At 40.3% G+C, this 25,462-nt stretch overlaps 2 protein-coding genes across 4 annotated transcripts in view; one reads left to right on the top strand and one right to left on the bottom strand.

Moving 5' to 3' along the window:
* LOC119651284 overlaps positions 1 to 25,462 on the bottom strand; it is a 218,744-nt gene that overhangs the window by 132,327 nt on the left and 60,955 nt on the right. The gene's annotated exons all lie outside the window — the stretch shown is intronic.
* Positions 15,457 to 16,087, top strand: LOC119652015. Its single transcript, XM_038055950.1, has 3 exons — positions 15,457 to 15,570; positions 15,691 to 15,861; positions 15,925 to 16,087. The coding sequence occupies exons 1-3, from the start codon at positions 15,457 to 15,459 to the stop codon at positions 16,069 to 16,071; spliced, it is 432 nt and encodes a 143-aa protein (XP_037911878.1). The 3' UTR covers positions 16,072 to 16,087.

Below are 25,462 nucleotides of genomic sequence, written 5' to 3' on the forward strand. Positions count from 1 at the left end.
TATAGATACAATTCATGCAAAAACAAAAAAATCGATTTCTCCAACCCGACACACGGGATGACCCCCTTAATGTAAAAATGACTTTCATACAAATAAACGTTAATCGTTATAAGGCTACCGATGAAGTTGGCGCAAGTGATCGATATTTACGTTACAGCCATTAGTGAGCTCTACAATACAAAGGGTCAATCTGTTTGGGCTACAATTACAATCGGCAAGGCAAAGTACCGCATTCAAATTTTACCATCCATAAAGAGGGCATTTGTCGAAGCGAAAGTTGAGCGATCCGGCCTTTTCAGTTCCTCCGAATACCACAGTTAGGGAGTTTGAGCTAATACTTGACGAATTGGTAGCAGAGTCTATGAATCGAACACCAATATCCATTGCCGACAAGTCCAGCGCTTGGTTTACTGAATCGGACAATGATTATTTCAGTAATGGCAATGACTACTATTAGGACAAGGATATTCTCTACATTTAAGGAGCTTAAGAATGGACGTCACTTTTATTAGCAGCATAGTCGCACTTGGATAATCCTAGCACTTCAATGAAAAGTTTATGTTCAATGGGACTAGGCAATAGATGGCAAAAGAAGATGTACAATAAAAGATAGACACCCTAAAAGAGTACTGCAATCACACTGGGAACGTGAAACAACTTCATCAAGATGTATTAATAAATCATATGAAACCTCTAGGAATAGATGGGGAAGTAACAAGCATGGTGAAACTATTTTTTGGTGAAACGAAAGTATGTATTAGTACTAAGAGTACATATCTTAAACAAGATGGAGATACCAGTACCGCAATAGGATGGTAGCCCCCCAAGAGCAGCAGGATGCGCATGAAGTTTCGTAGAGCAAACGGACGAAAGCCAAAAGCAAAAGCATATGCAGCTACAACAAACATTTATGTGATGTGGCGAACATCACTCCCTGGGATAGAGCTTATAAGATAGTTATGGGTAAAGGCTTTTGCGAGAGAATCCCTACAAATTATTTGAGCGGTGATTGTGCGGCAAGTAGTAAATACATTGCTCCTTCATTGACCAGACTATTTTGCTCTGAAACAAAATGAGTGCTTAGCGAGATTGCTTAAAAGACCAGTAACAAGGTAGGAAAGAAAGCGGATGCACTTATCAGTCTTTCCACAGCCTACGTGAGATTATTTCCGAAGCATAGTAAGTAATTAGCTTTATCATGGACCTCTTCAGAGATATTATCGAAGGAGCACAAGGAGTAAAGTGCCGAGAGCTACTGTGTAGTCATCACCTTTGATATAACATGCCTCTTAAATTCAGCTCGTTGGGATCACATAGTGGGAGCTCTGCAGCTTACTGACCTATCTACTGAGAATCATGATAAAGTACTTCTCTAGCAGATAGCTATATTATAATATCTACAAGGGCATTGCTAACTGCCACATAAGTGCCGGAATGCCACAGGGACAGCGGTAAGGCCATAAGCTTGGGAATATTATGTATGATGCTTGAAACTCCCCGATACGACAATTATAGTCGGATATAGTGATTGTGATCTTCGGAAAACACAACAACGATGTAGAATGGACAAACAACGAGTCTGTCCAAACTGTGTCAGAATCGGTAAAAGTTAAGTATCATGGAATTAGCAGACGGGAAGACAGAGTCATTGGTTATCAGCAGGCGGGGAGAGAAAAAGTCTTCAAAATCAAGTGAGGAAAATGTCTAATTTCATCAAAACCCTTAAAAAAATAGTCTGCAGTAGAAATTGGTGCAAGATTGGTATTCAAACACTCATCTTGGCGGTGAATGAAAAAGTGGGAAGGCTGCTGACTAAAATGAATACCTCGATATTGATGGGTGCGGTACTTACCTACACAAAAACAGGGGTGAGGTCGTTTTATAGAAGATTGTTGGTGACGGACGGAGGGTAAACGGTAGGTAAACGGGACAAAAAATGGCAAAGTTTCACCTCCTATAACTTTGTTAATAATAGTTTTCAAACTTGACCAAATTGTGCATTATGTTCTTTGTTATATACATACCAATTTTTATAATTCTGGGATGAACACAAGGGGGGTTGCGGGGTGAATTTCGAAAATGTGGAAATATAGTATTATTAACTTTATTTGTGCAGATATCGGAACCGGATGTATTTTGAGGCCTAGATTTCGTAGAGATGCACCACTGTGATTTTTTTTAGATTTTTCGGTTGGTATAAGAACGAGACCTGTTACACTTTTTCTGGGTCATATTTTGAGCCCTCACTATCCTATGTTTCACCCAATATTAAATATGGAACCAGTTTTTAAAAGTATTAGTTGAGACCTTTCATTTGATATCCCATATGACCACATTTTATGAAAAAAAAATGCTGCGCCCTCCATTCACATGTGTGGGAAGCTCCCCCTTAAACTTAACACCAAATAGCGCCACTTGCTGCATGTAAAGGGAACAACAGATCACATACTCTTACCAATTTTTGTGACAATCGGTCAAGTCGTTTCCGAACAAATCGGGTGTGACAGACAGACAGATAGACAGCCAGACGGATAGACAGACACCGACTCAATTCTAATAAGGTTTTGTTTCACACAAAACCTTAAAAAATCGACCCCTAGTTGATGCTCAAGCAAGATGAATTAAATTATCATCACACGCAATTCATCATTGGGCAAGACGGTTCTAAGATTTAGATTGCATAGAGCGTGAGAATGTTCCTTTTGGAAGGACACAGAGCATCGTTTGTTTCATTGTCTGAGATTTATGGGGAAGAGTGGAGAGCTACGTTCGGTTCAAAGTAGGGTATTGCGGGTTAGTACGTTAGACTCAGGCTACAGTAACAGGAAGCATGGAATGCAATGAATAAGGCTATAAGTACATTCGCAATGAAATGGGGAACACGCAACTCAGAGGAAGGGCATCTCCTGAGGAATGTGCGTAATCCCATAAGCAGAATGGAGTTTATGAAGCTCTCATCTGCCCCGTAATACGGTATGCGATGACGTGACCAATATTAAAGAGGGGTTGATTTTCCGATTCCAAGGGGATGTCGGATGGGGAGGGATAGTTGCAGCTGATTAAGGTCCCATTTTACGACCTCCGATGATTTCTACCGCCACAAAAAGAAGACGAAAAATAGTGAACTTGGAAAAAACCTTCAGCAAATTTGGTGTTATTTCTAAGGCGTGGATTTCGCTTTATGAAATTCTTTTGTCTGTTAATGGTTTGTTTATTTTAAGTGACTCATTTATTCATTCTCATCCCCACTGAATCAGACATTTTCTATTCCTTTGGGATATATAGGAAGGAAACATTTTCTATCTATCATTGAGCATTTAACTGGCTGGAAACAGCACTAAAGTCTTCGAAGTTTCCGACTCTAAAATTTTTCGACGGTGTTCATTTAGGACCTTCCTCTTCCTCTTAAATGTCTTCTTTCTGTTATGGATACGATTGAAAATTCAACTTTTACGATGTCAAAAAACTCCACTGAGCAATGCCATAACTTTGTAAGGGAAAGAATCACGGTGACCGTCACAATTTTCTGTCTGAACTGATGAAGGCGATTTTCTCTTCCCTCGAGAGAGGCTGACGGAGAAATTCTACCTTTACCCATATTTTAATCAGGATTTGTTTTACACATAATCTCAAAACTGCATGAACTCATGTATGCTTCGATAATAATAATAATCGTTGGCGCAACAATCCATATTGGATCAAGGCCTTGAAGTGTGTTAGAGCACTTCATTCAAGACCGTAACGGTACACCACAGTATATACTGTGGGAGGCAATGTGGTCAGCATTGCGCTCGCCCGAGATTATTACCCTGATTTGACTCAGGTACTCATTCACAGCTGAGTCGACTGGTGTCCGACATCCAATCACGATAACAAATTCCTCTGCCCCCAGCGAGATTTGCTTCGATGCTTTCATAATTAAAAACCAAGCGCAATCATTTATAAAATCATTAAAGTAACGCAAAAAATATACTCGCTGTCAAGTACATACATATATGGTATATCGAGTCAAATCAAACATAAATTAATACGTTTCAATGACCCCTTTCCAATCAATTGCAGTTCAATTTGAAAGTATGATCTCTGAACTCTCATTTAGAGAAAGCAACTTCGTTCCATCGTTTATTAAAATTATTTCATGATTGGAACACAAAACATAGATGCTAGTATTGATATTACCCGGATAATTATGATAATATCATCTTTTAACAAAAACATATTCATATGTAGGAAATGTTATATAAACCTTTTTTAATCGGATTTGGATTGAGAACGCCCAACCACTAATCCGCTGTCTGACTCTATTGATATTTATAGCTCAATTTTACAAATCAAATGCAGTAAAAACGACCCACCTTTTTTGACCCGCACTATCGGTTCCAATCTGCAAACTTATATTTTGATTAATCGGCTGAATATAGTGGCCTACGCAGTTCGACGAACATGTATTTCCGTGATCGATACGGCATTTCCTTTTACACCTGGTCAACAATTTAGAAATGTATGCATATTCATGAATTTCGAAATGAGAAAATCATAAACTTAAGGGATTTTTTTTTATTTTAACGATGATAGAGTTTTTTCGCAATAATATTGGATGCAGACCTTGACATTGCGCTTTCAACACACTGCTTATAATGTTTACATCTGAATATACACATACATAGTACATATATGTAAGGCAAATGCCTTGGATTGAGGAAGCAATTTTTAAGAAAATATTGTAATAAGAATTCAGTGAAATCAAATTCAGAGTTTCAAGCAAAATCACTTTAAAATTTTCAACTCCCGTCGTAGATGACTTTTGCAAACAAGTCTCAAGGCAAATATGGGCACATTCAGTAACACCAAACACCGGCCACATGCTTAATTCTGAAATTAATTTAGTTCCTAGGCTTGTTTTACTCATTTAGCAACTAGACAACAGAGGCTAGATATGTGTAGATAGTCTAGTGTGAATAATCCGCCAGAGCCTTGAATGACTTCATATCTGGTTAGAGACATGGCCGATCTTAGAGACTCACATTCATAAATCGCTAATAGTTCTTCCGAATAAGGGCGGAACCAGATTAGCTTAATTAAGGTTAATTGCTCCTCAGTTTTACAGAAACGGTACATATACAGGTGACCGTATTCAAATATTTACATATGTTTTCCTACTCCCACGGCAAAGAATATTAGAGATGTTATCTAACAATTCTCCGAACAGTTTCTGTTCAGTTTCAACTGCACATAAATTTGGGCTGTTCATATATTTCTGGTGGTTATTGCACTTTTCAGAAAGCGTTACGGGTGTTCGAACGAACCTGACAAGAATTAATTATTTCAAGTCGAATGTTGTCCTTACCTTGTGCTTGGCCTGTACATATGTACAGTATTAATTGTGAAGTTTGGGAAATAAAACCTTTAACGTGCAAAAAAAAAGAAACAAGATAGGAGTAAGCAATATGGATAAATACGAGGATCAGTATATAAAGCAAAATGACGTTACCCGGCCCAATAGAAGAGATGGGAGACCCAGTTTTTCCACAAATTTCGTCCATTCCCTACTTCCATAACACAACCGATTTTTACCGAGTTTTGGCGAAAGAAGAATGAGGCTATAAAGGTTTCGTGTTCATCTCGTATGAGAAACTTTCGTTCTTCCACTCGCACACAGCTATAAATTGAAAATATTGCTTGATATGTCTCCAAACTCCAACTCCCCCGCTTATGTGAGTTCACTTTCTATGATGATAATATCATACACGTCTTAAAGTGCAATAAATTCAGGTGAAATACAAAATTTGACCTTCTATAACTCTGTTAACAATAGTTGGATTGTCTTCAAACTTTGCAGAATTATGACTTATATTATCGACCTTACTGACGTACTTCTACAATGAACTTCAATGGGTTTACGAGGAAATATCTAAAATATAGTAATGTGCTATTATTAATTGGGCAGATATCCTAATGGAATATACTTTAAGCCATAGATTTCTTTCAGATTTTCGATTGGATAGGTTCTAAGAATGAGACTTATTTTACTTTTCGTGGCACACACTTTGAGCCCTCATTCCGTCGCGTTTCGCCCAATATCAGAAATAAGATCATTTTCGAAAAGTGCTAATTGAATCTCTTCATCTGATACTGCACATGACTGACTAGCATTTCACAGACCACATATTCTCATCAAATTTCGTAACGATATTTCCAGCCGTTTAGGACAGGCAGACTGAAAGAGAAACAGTCATTGAATCGATTTTAATATGGCTTCGTTTCCCATAAAACCTTAAAAAGGAAAGGGTTTTGAAATTTACTTTTAAAACATTGTTGTTAAAGCCATAAAGAAAACATTTATTCAATATGTCCCCATCAGCTTCTGCGATCCTCTCCAATCTCGGCCTGAAGCATGGGCGGCAGGCGCTCGTTTGTGGCTCTTTAAATTATGCTATTAAAATGTCTATTGCTCAACACATGTCGACATTGTCTGACAACCAATTTTGAACCAATAGACTTTTGTGGGTAGGCGCATCATCCTACTAGAAAACATTTCCAGACTGCACAGTATCTATCCACGGCTTCACTACTTTCTTCAGAACACTTAAATAAACTTCTTTTAACATTCATCCTTTGCTAAAGAAATGCGATGGTATAACATAACCCTCACGGAACACATCACCTATGTAGCACGAGAAGATGCGCAAAAATCCGTTCTTGCAACATTGCGGCTATCTACAATGTTGTGGGGAGCCAGTCGTCGTCCTTTCGATTGATTTTCAGATCCGCAAAAACAATTTTCCTATCAGAAAAAAACCCCAAGTTACCCGGCAACGTTGTTTCCTAAGGTACACAAAATCAAGCGGCAAACTTCAACTCGCTTTGTCGTGTTATCTTCGGAAAACATCTACCTAACTTTAATTGTGTAAGACTTGTAGCGGAGATTCTCCTCGACGATTCAATGTATAATTTTTTCCCTTCCACCAACAACAATTTTTTCCCTTCCACCAACAACCAACTTGGTGGATTGACACGAACGACCTCCAAAATCAGCTTCCGAAATCGTTTGATAATGGCGAGCTTTCAGAATGTCTGCACTTGGTTTCAATTTTGCGACTGTATCGATTAATTATAATAACTCAGTATACGTGTATTGAAATACCAATCGCGACATCTAACAATGGTATTGTACCGTCGGAATTTCAAAATGAATTTTGTCCGGATTTAGGTGCCACGTACTGTATAGTCAAATATTGTAAACTATATTGACCCAACTAGACATTTTGCCAAAAAACTCGACTTTGGCGATGGTGCCCTGGCCGGGATTAAGCGCCATATCTGTGTTTGTGACTTTGCATGTCTCGCCACCTAACTAATCTTTTTTCTTGTGTATATTTCCAGGGTGTACTTCTTCCACACCTAGGAAGAATTGTTTGACCATTTTGAAAAAAATGTTCAACTGTCACGTTTCCCTCTTTCCTTTCTTCCTCTGTAACGATTTTAACATGCACGTGCCCAAAAAACTAAAGAATCTTAGCTTTCTAATAACTCCTATCACTTGTCCCTACTACTTTTTTCTTCCATGAATATATGTCCTTCCTTGCAGTTTACCACCACCAGAAACTACTTTAGATGTTATCCTTTGCAACATGAACGAGGATTGCTTTCCGCTATTTCATTGTACATCCCCTTATGTCAAAATTGAAGTTCATCATTTAACCCTTGATTTGAAAGCGAAGCTCATTCGGTTCAAACCATATGCTACTTGCAAGCCAACTACCTTCATCTTCTGCGAAGCCTATTTCAATGCTAATTCGACGTACCATTAAATTATCAATAATCTTTACATCATTCCTCCCCATCGCCTCCTCCTTCTCTCACCTGTCTGCACTCTTATCCAAATTAGTAAATCCTGCACTACGAAAGAAATTTGTCTTCAAGAAATACTATATACCGTGCTTATTTCAACACCAATTTTTATGGGCACAATGCCAATTGCCGTTAATCCATGTATTTGAATGCTTGGGTGCTATGCCCCAAACGAGGATGCGTGGACCAAAAAAAGTGGGACTTAGGATCCCCCATATCCCAAGCAATAATCTAGATTTAGCTTAGCTTAGGCTCAAACTAGTGGCTCCCTAGTTCCTCTTTTCTTTTCAGATTAGCTAGCTCTACGCAAATTACTTACTTATTGGAAACAAAACCTTATTAAAACTAATGTCTATCTGCCCGTCCGTCTGTCTGTCACACCAATTTCTTCGGAAGCGATTACTCCTACGATAGGATGGTAGGAAATGTGACTCACCTTGCATGTAATGGGTAACATCATTTCATGCTGAGTTTAAGGGAAGGTGGTCCCCATACACCTAAAAGAGGGGTACATATTTTTTTTCGATCCAATTTCCATGTAGGGTATCAAATTAATACTTTTCGAAGCAGTTAGTTTTAACATTGCGAAATGGATTAATTGCTTTAAGGACTCGTTCTCAGGAACTGCCCTACCGAAAAAATCTGAATCTGGTATCTAGACCTCGAAATACTCCATTATGACATCAGCTCAAATAAAGTTTATAATAATGGTATATTATGATACCTTGAAAATTTCCTGCGAACTCCCCTTAAGTTCATCTTAGGCCCTTAAAATTTTGCAGTAAGATAAACTTTAATAGGAAGCATACTGACATACATATTTTGGTGGAAATCCTACTATTATTATTTCAAAATGTAAGGGGTCTAAAGACCAAGCTGTCGGATTTTAAACTGTCTGGCTTAGCATTCCAACTCTCTCTCTAATCGTGTCATCTGTATTTCTGATACCTGGCTGGATGACAGGATTTTAGATTCTGAGCTCCTCGAAGGTTACTCTGTCTTTCGTTGTGACAGAAACTGCGCAGCGCTTGGCAAGACAACTGGCGGAGGAGCCCAAATAGCTGTTAAGTCCTCTCTCTGTACCGAAATCGTCTTTTCCTCTTCCTCCTCCATTTCCTTCATCCTCTGTGGCGACTTCAACCTTCCTATGCTCTCCTGACCCATTACCTCTGGCCTTCGACCCCTCCCTAATAACTCCACCCACCCTTCCCTTCCTCTATCCACTTTCATGTATACCTGTGGCGCCCTCCAGTTTAACCTTTCTAGAAATCATTTAGGTCGCACTCTTGACCTTGTCCTCTCTAACCTTCCTGTGCGTTGTCTTTGCCAATCCCTTCATGCTCCCTATTACGTTACGTCCTGCTCTCGAGTTCGATGTTCAGATATCCCGACTCCCTCCAACAATCTTGTGATTTACTCTGCCGCTACATTTCGTCAGCCTATGTTCCCTCTCCTTCCTCCGAATCCCCCCCCCGATAGTAGATGTAGCCTGCCCCGCGTCGCCTACCATTCCCCTTCTTACCCCTACCCTTGTTGAGCACCTCATTGGCAAACTTGATGCCAATGTCGGACCTGGCTACGATAGTCTTCCAAACCTCTTTTGCTCAAAACTGGTAAGTCTATCTCCTTTCCCCTATCTCTTATTTTCAACAAAAGCCTCGAAGAGAATCATTTTACCGGTTTGTGGAAAGAGGCTCTCATCATCGCCATGCACAAAAGTGGCGATCGTACGCTTGCCGAGAATTACCGTCCCATTTTCCTCCCCTCTTCCTGTTCCAAAATCCTGGAAAGATATATCAGCGACTGGTTGTCCGGCCACTTTGGCCAACACATAGTAAAAGAGCAACACGGCTTCGTTAAACGTAGGTCCACTGTTTCCAATCTGCTTGACTTCTATCCAAACTCTCATCTCTAAACGTTCCCATACCGCTTGTTTTATGCCTTGCCTCTTACATTTCCAACCGATCCTGCCGCGCCTCTTTTGACGGCTGTACTTCCTTCCTCCTCCTTCTCCCCCTCCTCTGGCGTCCCACAGGGATCTATTCTGGGTCCTTTGTTATTTTTATTTTTTATTAACGACCTTCCTCCTTGTCCCTGTTTGCTCTATGCAGACGACCTTAAGCTATTTTCCGCTGTATCGTCGCCTATGGACTGTGTTTCCCTTCAATCTAATCTGGACAGTCTGGCTCGTTGGTGCTCGACTAATGGGTCACTCTAATTACTACTCCCTTAAATCCTCACCCAATTCTTTCTCCTACTCTCTTAACGGGCATTCCTTATCCTGCTTAAGTTCCACTCAAGACCTTGGAGTCACTTTCGGCAATAAGCTCCGCTTTGATACCCATTGCCTGTCATGTCATCAATCGAGCAGCAAAATTGTAAGGCTTTATACTTCGCTCCTCCCCTGATTTTGACTACATCCAACCTGCGTCAGCTCCCTTCAATTCCCTCGTAAGGAATACCCTCGAGTATTGCTCCGTGATCTGATCATCCTCCCGTAACTGTGATTGTCGTGTCCTTGAAAATGTGCAATGAAAATTCACCCGTTCCCTCTTCTCTAAGAAAAGCTTCCCTCGTGTGGACTACTCCTCCTGCCTCCGCTTTCTGAACCTTCCCTTCCTATAACAGCGTAGATCCTATCTGGATCTATTCACATTTTTTAAACTTTCCTCGGGTCTGATGGACTGCTCCGCCGCTGACGACATCATCTGCCGTCCTGCGCCTTATAATACACCTAGCGCAGACATTTCAACGTGCCTTTCGCAGAGCTCGAAGTCTACTTTCATTTCCCGATTCCTAGGCTTTGCCGAAATTACAACGCAGAACAGCTTGGTCCTTTTAACTTCTCTACTTTAAGTAGTTTTAAACGTGCGATAAGTTTTTTGCTTTTTCCTCCTCCTGAGGACAATAATTAATTGGAGTTTACTCTGTTTGTTGTCCGTTAAATTAAATAAATAAATAAAAATTATAATAGGTAGAAAATGCTCCCTTCGCGTCAAATTACTTCTCCTCACGGGACAAAATGTCAGTACTTTGTGGAATTGAATATCGGATATAGTCAATGTATATTCACTACTAGTTATATATAAGTGGAACCGTTGTATAGTCAAATAGTCTTACATAAAATATCAACAAAACCTTTCATACCTGAAACGCCGAGTTTCCGGTTTTCGACCTGTTATTTAAAGGGGATTGCTACTTTATACTTCAACCAACCTCTATCATATCTGATCTTATTTCTAAACTGAGGTGCAACTTTCGACTATGAGCTCTTTTTCAATTCACCCTTCGTCAACATTATCTTAAAATGTTTGCTTTTACCTTATTCTCTTCTTCCACCTTTACATCAATCCAGTCTTTCTTAACATATTTCAATTCCCTCTTTAGATACATCCATGAATATTGTTCTGTGATTTGGTGGACTCACTCTCTTCCTAGTGTCAAGCGTAGAACAAGCTGTTTATTTTAGTTTCCGTGGAGATAATATGTAGTTGGAATTTCTTCCTTCCTGTGCGTTATATCTTTGGATAGAGAAATTAATAAGGCTAGATAAACGGAAAAAAAAACAAAAAAAATCTTTGGGAAATTTAACCAGTTCGAAGCATCGAGATTGAAATTGAATAACAAATTTAGATGATAAATGGTCCACCCAATGATCGTTACCTACAAGACGCAGACAAACACAAAGACGAACACAAGCATCCATAACGATTTGAACCCAGGAGAAAGAAGTTCAGAGGATAACGCTCTACCCCCTCAACCATCGTACTAATGCATGCTAGTGGATGACCCTCAATTTTAAGATCGCGTAAGGTGTTGTTAGTTGGCAAAAAATACCACTCTTCCGCAGTTACCGTTTCTGAGGTTAATCTTTTTAAGATTTTCATCTTACATTAATGGGGTAGGTAGGTATCAGTGGCCGCTCCGAGGAGCCTAATTAGCGCTTTAGTGCGCCGTTTTGATGCCACAAACTCCTAAGACCGTGACTGTTGTTATGGAAGCAGGGAGGCAGAGTCCAGCCGGTTCGGATCTTCAGAGCCAGCGCCCTGCAGCTAGAGGTCTCTGAGGTCCCCAAAGAATGGTTTACCCAGTGTCCGCAGCCTGACTCTAGCCAGAGCTGAGCAATCGCAGAGAAAGTACATGAGGGTTTTCTTTCCTTCTCCGCAGCTTTGGCAATGCGATTTGTAGGGTATGCCGAGCCTAGTGGCATGGTCCCCTATGGGCCAGTGCTCCGTGGAGACCGCTGTAATCTTGAATGCATTTGCACGCGTCTAGCACAGGAGCTCTCGTGATCGGGCTATGTTATAAGCGGGCCAAATTCTCCTTGACTTGGCACAGCTTGTAAGCCTTCGCCATCTTAGGCACGCGGTTCACATTAATAAAAAGAAAATTTATCGAAACATGTTTACTTTCGAAAAAATAATTTTTGATTGTATATGGCTTGCAAATATAATTAAACATCTTTATCTCGCTAAATTTGTCATATACAACGCAGCCTGCCTTCGCGAGACTCTCCAATAATTTCATTGATTTTTTTGTTTAATTCATTTATAGACTCATTCTTTTAGTGAATGGAAACCATGACCTTTAATTCATATCAACTTATTATCTATCTACCTACGATTTTTCGAGTACAATGGACAACCTTTGTTCTGAATGTTCAGAGACTGTGCCCCTCCATCACCTCATACCTGTGATTTTCTTCACAACCCGTTCAGTTGAAGCTTACCTGAAAAATAAAAAGCTTTATTCGGAGGTGAACATAAAATTGCATTACTTATACAAGTGTATCTTATATAACTTTTGTCTCATTTTACTGAAAATAATGGAAAAGAATCTAGTATTACATTAAATAACCGCAGCAGTTTTTCAGTTTAACATTTCGAAGAGGATAAATTAGACAACAATGAGAAGACACGTGTAAAGTAATGAATATTTTTTCCATTTTTTATATAGAGAACTTTCGGTACGTTTAACCACAATGCATTTTTTTTAATCCCTTCGAGACGGTCCTCAGAACCCATACCTGCAGATCCTAACTTCTTGGCTAACATACCTCCTTTCACTTTCGCTTAGTTGAGTTTATCATTAGCAGTTTCAACACCTGAGTCCCCGATTTACTTTCAAGCCTTCTCCTAAGCAGCGCATCGCCGTCTCTCTTGATCTCATTTCCCACTAAATTTGAAAATTGATTTGCTGTGCTTTAGACACAGAAGCTTATAATTCCTACCCTCAAAAAGCTGAAATACCTAGTTGAAAACAACTGTTCCATTTATCTCTCCTGCTTCAGCTCCAAGGGACGACTGACCAGAAACTTTGATAAGCTCATCTTTTATTTAATTTTTCTTTTCGTTTGTATATTATTATTTTTCAATTTTCTTTTTTTTATATATTTATTTTTTTTTTGTTTGGAGTGGATCAATATATCATGAATTGTGAATAATTTTTATATATTTGAGGACTTCCTCCCTCTCTCTTCCTCCTTGACCCCGCAAAACCTTTTTAGGGACATTCTCTGAAATAATGGCTTGAGGATGTCAAGGATGGGACGTTAAGGGCCGCGCCTCAATAAATATCTGAGTCAGAAGAAACTATGATCGGGATTGTGATCCGTCATGGATCTTCCCTCTCGATCGCGGCACTCGAGTCCAGAGACTTACGGCTCAACGCGCGGTCGAACCATTTTTTTTATTTTTCGGTTTTAGCTCGCGTTCCAGTGTTTTTTTTTCGTTAGGCTGTCGCGAATTCCTTCGGTTGTTGTCTATTTTGAAATCCGATGCGGACCCACGCATCGGTATTGACACGTTAATTTTGTATTAATGACACGTGAGGGATCAAAGCGCTCAAAGCACCCCCTCCACATTCCCGAGCCTGACTAGCACAGAAGCGTGCAAGAACGTGTCGACCGAGCACTTTGATGGAGTTTCAGTCTTTGCGGGCGGACCTTCTCGCTCAATTTCGCCAACTTTTAGATTTCCCTCTTCCCTCTAGGTCGTTCCCAGTCAACTAGGACGATTCATTACAACTGCTTCGACAGAGATTAAAGTTTGTCGCTAATATCAACAGAATGTGATATGCTCGAAAACACTGATTTAGAAGATGTCATTAGCGATTTTGCTCAACTCGAATCAAGAAGGATACCTCGTCAATCCGATATATTATCTATTAATCATACTATCTAATGTAATTGTACAAATACAAACAAAGCTAAAACTTTGGATATCGTTGTCTCTTCTACCAAAATAGTATGACCATATAACCATAATAAAGGTCATAGGGCCTCCATTATTCTAATGTGCATAGGGCATCTAATAGCGGAAAGACGACCCTGACTGAAGATAGATGCACATCCTCCATCTTCTATAAAGACGGGAATTAAATTTCGCAGCGACTCCATTTCAGATGATGAATAAAGGTATAGAATCGCTGTGATATTTTTTATGGTATGGTTTTATGCAGTCGCTGTCGATCCAGTGAATTTTAAAAGAACTTTGGCACAACACTTCTCCAATTTTAAAGAAATATTGATTTGCAAGTATGCAATTATGCATTAGCGGAACATTAGCCAATTTCTTGGTTTATTTTGTTCCCAATTTATCGCATTGATGACTACAGATATGCTTAATCCATAGCATCTGTATTTTTTTTATTTTGGTGGTAGGAAATCATATGCGACCAAAAATAGAGCTAGGGCAATATGTAGTTTGTGCGTCCCATAGAATATATGTATGTTTCCCGCTAACTCCTTTGTGGAGTACAGGGCGTTCACCAGGTATGTTTCTTCTTTTCATTTCATTTTCAATGAGGTTGTGCTCCAGTTTCAATATCATCATATCATACTCAATGCTGTGCAAATGATAAACTTAGAACAGGTGCACAGCACAAAGAGGAACAAAAACATCCATGACAATAGCGGACTCAAAATCAGAGTAGTGAAATCGAAAGGCAGATACTGGACAATCGTATCGGCATGCGCAATTGCTGCTTTATTTCAGCATATCAGAGCGTTCATTTCGATACAGTGTTAATACATATTCTGAGATGAGAGGCGATGCGATGATCGCGTATCTCAATCTCGTTGTCATCCCTATTACTATAGAACTTTATCTTTGGCAGCGTGATATAAATGCAATGCGGAAGCTATAGATTGATATTAGTCGCAAAAACATATTAAGTACCTGTCTCACCCACCCCCATCCCATCCATCTAAGTCATTAATTCTGCTATTTGTTTATATAAGATATGATTATTATGACACTAATTTCACATTTCGCCGATTCCAAAGTGAAGTACAATTGCAATTGGTCAAACTCATTTTCTGCCTCTTCATTACATTTTTATCCGATCATCAGCATCACTTATTTAAAAATTCGAAAACCTATAAAATTGGACAATATACGTTGAAAAAAGGTTAGAAATTCGGCTCACTATCATTCGCATTCTACAATGAAACATTACTGGTATATTTTACTTTTAGTCACGGCAGGGTGTCTCCTAAATTGTGATTGTAAAAGGAGGAATGTGAGTTTAACTTGTTCTATTAACATCTCCACTTAATTAATTTTGAATTAAAAGAGCATCATTGCTACCATTTACAAGATCGATATGGAGTGCAATCCTTATTTCATTTCCAATTGCACCGCACGAATTTTCACACTGAAGGGAATAAATGTTACAGATATCGATATCTACTTGCGGAAAGAATTAGGCGACATTATTGTATGTATTTTAACTGTTTTTATGCCAAATATTTCTCAGGAACTATCCTTTCATATACTAGTAAATAAAAATTCTATCCATAACATAAAAGATACATTTATCTGTTCTAATATCTTCAAGGTCCACGTTACATGTTTCAAACAAATTTCTAATGTGTACCGGATATTCGCAATTAATGTCACTTGGAATCTATGCGATTTTTTTGCGAAACAAGGTATAAATTTTTACCAAACAGTTTTGATGACGTGGGTGGCTAAATGGAGTAACGTCAACCATGCTTGCCCGTACTCGGTATGCTATTGTTTCTGTGATTTGACGTTGTAGGTTCACCAACATCATTCCTATTTTTTACAGGGACACGTCTGGGGTAGGAATTTCAGTGTTAAGGAAGATTTGCCATTATTTCTGCCGAAAGGGAATTATCGACTTGACATTCACGTATATGAACAAAACTTAACCAACAAAGTCGGGAATCTTAGTGCGCTTGCGGAAGTGATATAGGAAAACGTAAAATAGAAGTTATTGATTTTCATTTTTCGTTTAAAGTGTAATAAATAGAAATATATGATGTAGTATGAAAAGAAAACGCACCAAAAAATGTATCAAGGTCACAGGCAAATATGAAAATGCATTCTCTATCCTCCGAGCGAAATGTTTTGAAAGAAAATAATTTTTTTGTCAGTTTTTCATTCAATTTTTAAAAATACTTCAGTGTAAATATCCTCCAGGAAAGCTTTTTGGTTTCAACTTTTTAATTTTTAAGTATAAACCAAATGGTCATTTGACGACTGTTCAGTCGTGAGGGCACTGAAAAGACTAATGTGATTTCATTTACTAATATTTTGATTATTTCTCTAGCCAAGCCACGGCATTTTCAAAATCATCAGTATCAGAATTTTCCTAGTTTTTATGGCATAACCTCATTCCACAAAAGTTCTTTTGAATTCAAGCCATTTGAAAGGTTGATTTCAACTTGGTTCCAAACATGGTTTAATAGGTTTCACCGTATAAAGACGTCCAAACTTCCTGCATCTTACTCTTGAATTGGTTTAACTTCATCGTGAAGGAAACCTCATCAAGAAACAAAAAGCAATTGTCAATAAAATAGAAGATGAGCATAATATGACCCCAAACCATTTATTTCCGCTGCTGTGTTTAATAGTCGTAATCAAATTACGTGGATGACAACACCGCCCTGGAAAGAAGTGAACGTATTTAACGTCATCGGGCGATACATAAATTTAACTTACTTTTCTCGGACCAAACACCTTTCAACCAACCTTTTTTCTATTCCATTGTAAATGTTCTCTTGCGAAAGCCAGGCATGTCACACGTTTCCTTAAAACCAACTTCTACTCCGTGGTCTTCCGTCAATTAAACTGCACTACGAAACATATAAATGGTTAACTGGTGTCCCTCGTAAAAATAAATATCAAGTTAATTTTGAATTAATGATTTGATACAGTAAAATCAAGACAACGAGAGACTATGCACTCTGCGTTTGAAAGGCAAATTTAAAAATATAAGCCTCATCAACCTCCACGTCCCTACAGAGGAGACTGCAGAGTCGGAGAAGGATACCTTCTACGAGGCTGTTGAGCGGACCCTCGAAGGCTGCCCCAAGTATGAAATCAAGGTCATACTTGGAGATTTGAGCAGTCAAGTAGGAACGGAACCCGTATTCAGGCGATACGTCGGGTCCCATAACTTACATAGAAATACCAATGATAACGGACTGTGGATTATTCAGTTAGCATTATCGCACGAAATGGTTGTTGGAAGTACCTGGTTTGCGGAAAAAGCGTGGGCCTCTCCAGACAGGACCACTTTCAACCAAATTGACCACGTGTTGATCGAACGCTGTCATCGGTAAGCCTCGATGAATGTCAGAACATATAGGGAAGCCAATATAAACTCGGATCACTATCTCGTTGGCATAGTACTCCGGGCTCGAATTACAACACTACCTACATTCTTCTCTGACAATCAGGTGAGAGTGAATATTGAAGCTCTCCGAATAAGGCGCCACAAACATACTAGGCCCCAGCCACAAAAAAAGTCGGAGCGGCTGGTTCGACGATGAATGTAAGCTAGCAACGGAACGGAACAACACTGCATACCGAATAATACTGTATTCTCAAAGAACGCGGGCACGCGGGGAGACTTATCACGAACTCCGTCGAGCGGAGAAGCGACTTTACAGACGGAAAAAGGAAACCTGGCAGTACTAACAGGTATGTGAACTCTAAAAGTACAGGGAGCAACGGCATCAGGCGCGGAAGTTTTACTAACAAATCAGCAGGATGAGCATCGACTTCGAGGCAAAAAAGGAAATCTAATTTCCGACAGAATAGGGATATTGGATCGATGGGTTGAGTATTTTGATGAACTGCTCGACAACCAGAATATCGGCGAATTGAAGGACTCGCCAACTGAAGACACCAAGTATAGACGAAACAGGCCGTGCAATTTATCGGCTTAAAATCATATGTCGCCAGGAGCCGATGGAATTACATCCGAATTGGTTAAATATGGAGGCGACCAACTACACCAAGCGGTTCATCAACTCATTCTCAAGGTATGGGGCAGCGAATCAATACATGACGACTGTAACGAGGGATTATCTGCTCCATACATAAAAAGAGAGATATCACAAAGTGCAGAAATTATAGAAGTATCACGTCGCTGAGTACCATTTATAAGATATTCTCCCATATCTTGCATCCAATCGAAACTACAACTTTGAGACTGTTGAAAATTTCTCGAATCTAGGGTCAAACCGATAACAGCTATGACGATGAAACCACACGGTTTTTGGTTACTAACAGAGCCTATTTCAGCTTTCAAAAACTGTTTCGCTCGAAACGGCTCACCATAGGGTTAAAGCCCTTCCTATATTTTACTGTATAAATCTTAATTTTTAGCCGCATACATGAGGGTGGACGATTCCGTAGCCTACATGACGACGAAATCAATGACCGATACCACGACCGCCGAGTTGTGGATAAAATCCGGTTCAACAGGTTGCAGTGGGGGCGGGTCACCTAGCCCGTATGGAAAAGTATGAAAGAAAACGAGGCAGACCCTGCCCTAAGATGGAGCGATGGCGTAGGTCAGGACGCCAGGCAGCGTTTAGGCATATCGAATTGATGGACTTCGGTGCAAAACCGTGGTGCCTGGATTTCCTTACTAAAGCAGGCCTAGACCAAATACCGGTTGTTGCGCCGTTGATGATGATGAAATAAAAATGAATATTTAAATAACTTTTATTAACATATATACCATTGGTGACAAGGATGAGATTGATTTCCGCTCTCCCCAAATACTTCACTTCCAAAGAGGGATTCATCAATGAGACGGTACAATATCTGATCAATCACAACAAAGCTAGAATACAAAAGTCTAAATTCCCTAAGCTAACAACTCTTATCTTGGTTTAAGTGATGAAGCAGCCCAAATTTGGAGTACCTAAAATCATAGCAAAATTAAACATCGAAGGCAAAGATACCGACTACAGTCTGACGAAATCGCAAGGGGTCAAAGTACCTTGATAGTTTATCGAGCTTCAAATCTTAACATCAAAATCAAACGAAAAGCGGCCTCCTCTTATCTCTTATCATACCATAAGCTTTCTTTGAAATTGAACCAACTAGCAACAATCCACAGAAATAAAAGCCTCCAGTGACTCTCTCTTACCGCGAAACCCCTGGACAATTTTCAACAAGGATATGAGCCACGTAACGACCTCTGAGTCATCACATCATAATTTTAGTGGTGCTCTCCTACGAGTTTACGTCCACCTTCCACGAGTAATTAGGTTTCCTGCTGGAAATGGAGTTTGATGTTCTCATTGCTTATTCCGATTAATTGAACATGCCAATGCCGCCCACTCTGTGGCGCTCCCCATTGTTCAAAAATGGTTGCCAGGTAGTCACTGTGGGTGTAACCTTCGTTAAAGTGGCAGGACATGCCACATGTCAGTGCAACACTGGCAAAGGCCAGACCTGTCACTGATCTCTCTCTAAATTCCAATTGCGTATCCAGATGTCAGCTCACCAGGTTTGATTGATTTCACTAAGTAATATTCTTACAATATTTCCTTTTGAAGGAAAGGTGCATTATAGCCACGAATTCCTCTTATTCACTCACATTTCACTGCGCCCAAGTAACCCCCATCATAATTATCAAATGAAGGGTAGCACCATTTCAATGCTGCGGATTTCGAAGTTATTGTGGAATTTATGATGTATACATATGTATGTGCATGTGCACACGAACCAGGAGCGCCTTAATGAAGGGAATTTCACGTCATTTTGGACAAATGATACGGAAGGTTTGGTTTGCAACCAAACGGTCTTTCTTCGTAAGAACCTTCAATCTGCCGAAAATTCCTGTAGTCCAGATCAGATGATGGCGACCACATAACAACAAAGGGGCTTGTACAATTTTCACATTCACAATCTGTGCACCGTTAATTTGTGCTTTAAGCTCCAAGCTCAAGTTAAGTAGAGTTTCACTGACACGGCGATTGCCATTTCAAAAAAAGGTAAGGAAAGACACTTCTCAGAAACTTGGACGGCAATCCCTTTCAGCATATAGACCCAAAGGTCCTTATTTTCAGAGGCAAATTTATACGAAGGAATGGAATGTTAGATATTCTGCAAGGTTGGATGTCGATGGGGCATAGAAAACACTTGTTTAAAGGGGGAAGGCCTTACAACAAAAACTTAAAGGCGAAAGTCAAATGCAGTCTTATCGAGAACAAAATTGATAGAAGGATATTATTTCTATCCCGGAAGCAGAAACTACTATTGTGAAACCCATTTGTAATGTGAGTAAATAGTGGAAGTGACCAAAATAACCATCATGACGTAAGTCCGCTGCCTCCAACCTCACTTTACCAACTTTGTGGCCAAACGTCTATATTCACGCAAGAAATACATAACATACGACGATGTGAATCACAAGATTCTCTTGTCCAAACTCACTGGTGCTCAGAGGTGGCGGTGAGGAAGACGGGGCGGCAACACTGTCGGCTAAACCAAAAACAAGTGGCCGAGGAAAACCTCCATGGTGGTGGCACCGGGGGACCCTGTACTCACTTTGGCTTGCCGGCCGTGATGCAGTAGGCGAATGCTCTAAAGGCCTAATCAGGGCGATCAGACCCGGTCTGCACGGGGACTCATCTGAAGTGGCAAACTGGTCACGAAAACTCACCTCATCTACCATGGGAACCGAGATAGCCCTTGGACTCTCATACTTTGGGTGAATTCCCGTTGTATGTGAGTACAGCTCGGTTATTTGCGGTTGGACCCCTAGTGGGAGGTTCGTGGGGGTTGTTGGTTATGCTCAAGCGAGAAGAGACCTTCGGGCCTCGGCGTGGTATTGCGTTTCAACACGGGTGCCGTACTCCTTAGTTCGGTAGAGATTTAGGTAGGTCTTGCATCCACCAATATGAATAATAAGCCATGCACTTGATATAGACTGGTACCGTTGTTGCTTGTCTCAGCGGGGCTTCAATTGTGGTCACAAAATCAATCCGTGTCTTAAGAAGACCGTGGGATTAAGTCTTCCAGATCGGTGCTCACGTTAAACCCTCAACGACTTAACTGTCCAAACTCACTGGTACTCAGAGGTGGCGATGAGGAAGACGGAGCGGTAACCCTGTCAGCTGACCCAAATCCAAGTGGCCGAGGAGAACCTCGATAGTGGTGACACCGGGAGACGCTGTATCGCATTGGCTTGGCGGCGTGATGCAGTAGGCGAATGCTCCAAAGGCCTAATCAGGGCGATCAGACCCGAGTCTGCACGGGGACTCATCTGAAGTGGCAATTGGTCACGAAACCTTACCAGAGATATACTGGTACCATGGGAACCAGGATAGCCCCCGTGCCGTACTCCTTATTTCGGTAGAGATTTAGGTAGGTCTTGCATCCACCAGTATGAATGCTGAGCCATGGACTTGGTATAGACTGGTACCGTCGCGTCGTAGCTTGCTTGGGCGGGGCTCTGATTGTTGTCACAAAATCAATCCGTGTCTTAAGAAGAACGTGGGATTATGTCTCCATGACAGGTACTCACGTTAAACCCCCAGGACTGACTGACTGTTCAAACTCACTCGTCCTACTTTTAACATGACTTGCCTCTTACCATTCCAGCCGATCCTACCGCGTCTCTTTTGATGACTGGATATCCCGCTCCTTTCCCCCTAACTAGGTGTCCCACAAGCTCCTTTACTATTCTTTTTCTTTATCAACGACCCCCCCCCCCTTATGTGTCCTTACTTGTTCTATGCCAACGACCTGAAGTTGTTTTCCGCTATACCGTTACCTGTCGACTTCATTTCACATTTCACTTCAATCAAAACTAGTCCTAAACCTGGTGCTAGCCTGTTCCGCATCAAACGACATCACTTTTGCCGCCTCTTATAATACACGCAAAGCAGACATTGTCCACGTGCCCTTGGCTGAGTTTGAAATCTATTTCCATTCTCCGATTCCAAGATTCTGTCAGTATTGCAACGCACAACAGCTTGATCCTTTAAACTTTTCTTCACTCAGTAGTTAAGGTTTTCGCTTTCTCCTCCTTTTGAAGACAAGAAATAATTGTTTACTGTCCGTTAAATAAATAAATATTGAATGTGACATTTCTGACTTCAGATCCAATCAGTTTGCATCGAAAAAACATCAACTGTTCACCGCATGTACAGCACTGTGGAGTAGTGAATATCACGACCATTCAGCCAGTATCCGAGGAATGATTTTTCATGCGGATCGAAACACCACCGGTTTTTCAGTAACTTTATCTTTGTCGCAGTAACTTGTTACGTCTTTTAGTGATCAAAACGGCATATTTCATTGATTTCAAAATTGAAATTGAAAATTTCCGCTCTCCATCACATTTGGTCGCCCCGTCATTCAGGTGAAATACGATACAGTTTTTATTTTCATCTACCAACCCAGCTTAAATTACACTACAAATGTCTAGATAATCAGACCGTAAAAACGCTAATCAGCTCAAAGTATTAATTCTACAACCAAAAAACCCATTCCCAAAAACAATTGACGCAGAAATTTCATTTAGCATTTTATTATAATTAAAAGGTTTAGCATAATAGGCATTTTATAAGAAAAAAACTACCCAGCAGATTATAAATCTTCTTAAATACCAATTCAAATCAGAGAAGCCGGAATGACCCAAATACTTGAAACTAACTTAAAATAATTTCAAATGCTTTCTAATCAAGGCGGGTCTCTAATGTTTTGATGAAGCTAAATGAAGAAGCCAGCTAGCGGAAGATGGTTATACGTTAATGGAAAAGGTAATTAAAGTGTTGATGGAAATCGGTTGCGCGATTAACTTGTGATGCAGAAACTAAAAGCTGACATCAAGGTCGAAGTTTTTATTTTGAAAAGGTGCGAGGCTTACACTATAATGAAACCATGATTGAAGATGGTAGTTAAAATCATGGAAACTGAACCTGGAAATAATTGATGTCTCGATTTACCGCTCTTATAACCCAAACCCCAGTACAGAACTTCAGTGTTCGATGAATTTGAGGAGTTGACCTCTGACTTACTTGCAGACGTAATAATAGTCCTACAATTCCGTTAAGTATAATATAATATGTGGTCTAGAAAATTCTATGGAATTCTCTAGAAAATTCCATGGAGTTCTCTTTTGGTATTTACAGGAATCCATAATCCCAGTTGCCAGCGTAAAATTATCCACCGCTTCATAGCATCATGGGCACTTCAAGAAAAAATGGATACAACTGCACCTTTATCGAAGTCTTGATTGGAAAACAAGCACGAAAAGTTGGTTCCGCTTTAGCAACCTCACCAAGTTAGCCAAAAATCAACATCAATCACACCAAAAAGAGCAAACTTCACCTTTCCAGTCCCCTCACAACATATATTGCATTTCCACGTCCAGTTAACGATATTCCAGACGAAATGAACAATTTTCCAATTGAAATTATCGACATTCCACACAAAAATCACATCTTTCCAAATCAAATGGGCGACCTTCCAAATGAAATTTACTTTTTCCCAAATCAAATTGACGATTTTCCAAATAAAATTAACATTTTCCCAAAGTAAGTTTATAGAATCAAATAAATCTAAAGAGACTATGTATGGAAGGGGACTATACTCCCACTTTTCACAAGGTTAGGAAAGACATGAATTTGGTGTGGAGAGCCGTTAATTTGATTTGGAAAATTGTTCATTTCATCTGAAATGTCGTTAATTTGAGGTTAAAATGCTATATAACACGTATTGAAAGAGTCCGATATACAACTAGCAGGATCGAGCAGAATATATCAGTTCAAATCACAGTTTTCCAAGAAAAAGGATCGGAAAACTGTAAATGAAATGAGCGACATTTATAAGATCGTTTGTTCAGAATCTCCGAAAGTGTATGTATGTCGGACAGACAGGAAGTGGTAGTGGCAATGAAGAATTCTCGAAAAGTCAGAAAATCTATGATGGCAAAGCATCCTGTGAGTTAGGGTTTAAGAATACGCCCACCCAATCCGGCCTTTGGCTATTCAAAATGGACTATGGTTGGTTTCTGGAATGTGCACACGCTCCTCGAGGGTCTTCAGAATGCTCGCTTTTTGCAGCTTGAGCGAGAATGCCAGCGATATAAACTGGACATTCTGGGCCTAAGCGAAGTAAGATGGTGGAGCTTCGTTCTCTGTTGCCACATTTATTACAATTTGCTTTTTTACTCTGGAAAAATAAGTTCAGAGACTTGTGGTATGGTAAAGAGGGACACTTTCTACCGGTAATTACATGCAGTTCAGGAAGGTTTCCACAACTGACTTTACGATCTTTATACTAACGTGGGTTTCGACAACACCTTGCTCGGACATAAGATGGGAAAGCATAGTCGATCGTGACGATTATAATGGGAGGTTCGTAGATTTCCGCAATTTTCACCGCGTCGTCATTGGTGTCACATTGTTCGAGTACAGAGCCACCCATAAGATAAATTGGGTTTCAACTGATCAACACCGCACGAGCAATCGACCACATCGCGATCAACAGTAGATTTAGGAGCCTCTCCTGGATTTGCGTAACAAGAGAGGCACTGACATCGGCTTCGAAAGGGATCACCATCTGATGGCCATTTACATTCGCTTGCATGTTGCCTCCACCACTTCTCGCAGGGCTGCGGAGCTGCGAGCCCTAAATTCAACATCGACCGCTTGTATGTCGTGCTGTCGCTGGGAGAACTATCTGATCAGCAAGATCAGACAACAGATACACTGAGTAACCCGCCTGATTATACCGACGAGCATTTGACTGCCATAGAAAATGCTCGTTTCTTGGATCCTACACAGGTCGTCGCCCACCTCCCGAAAGGTCGTCATCATATCTAACTGACTGCAGAGCCGTGGCAGCGAATCGATGAACTGAAGGCTGTGATGCGCTTGAATTCCGATACCGAACGAAATTCCTGGAAACTCAACGTAGTGTGCGCCGTAACAAGAGAGAATTTGCTATATCGCTGGACAGGGAAGCGAACAGTGCGGCAGAACGCGATGATTTTGGAAATGTATACCGCATCACAAAAGAGCTTGCATGTGGTCCCAACTCTTTCAATGGTCTTATGGAGGACGTTAACGGTCGACTCCTTATCCACGATGACAAATAACTGTAGAGGTAGAAAAAATACTTCACCACGACTGCTAACCGTATCACATCCGGGCAAGCTCCTCTTCTTGCGGATGAAATCTCCAGTTACCGTAGCATGCGGAGACGGACTGTTCCTCCAAGTGGAAATCATCTCGGCATCACTACACACAAAATGAGTAAACCGCTGAGTTTGACGGTCTCTCTCCAGAATTATTTGTCGCTGCACCTTCAGCTGCAAATGGGCTACT

Source organism: Hermetia illucens, chromosome 3 (genome assembly GCF_905115235.1).
Source record: "Hermetia illucens chromosome 3, iHerIll2.2.curated.20191125, whole genome shotgun sequence".
NCBI lineage: Eukaryota > Metazoa > Arthropoda > Insecta > Diptera > Stratiomyidae > Hermetia > Hermetia illucens.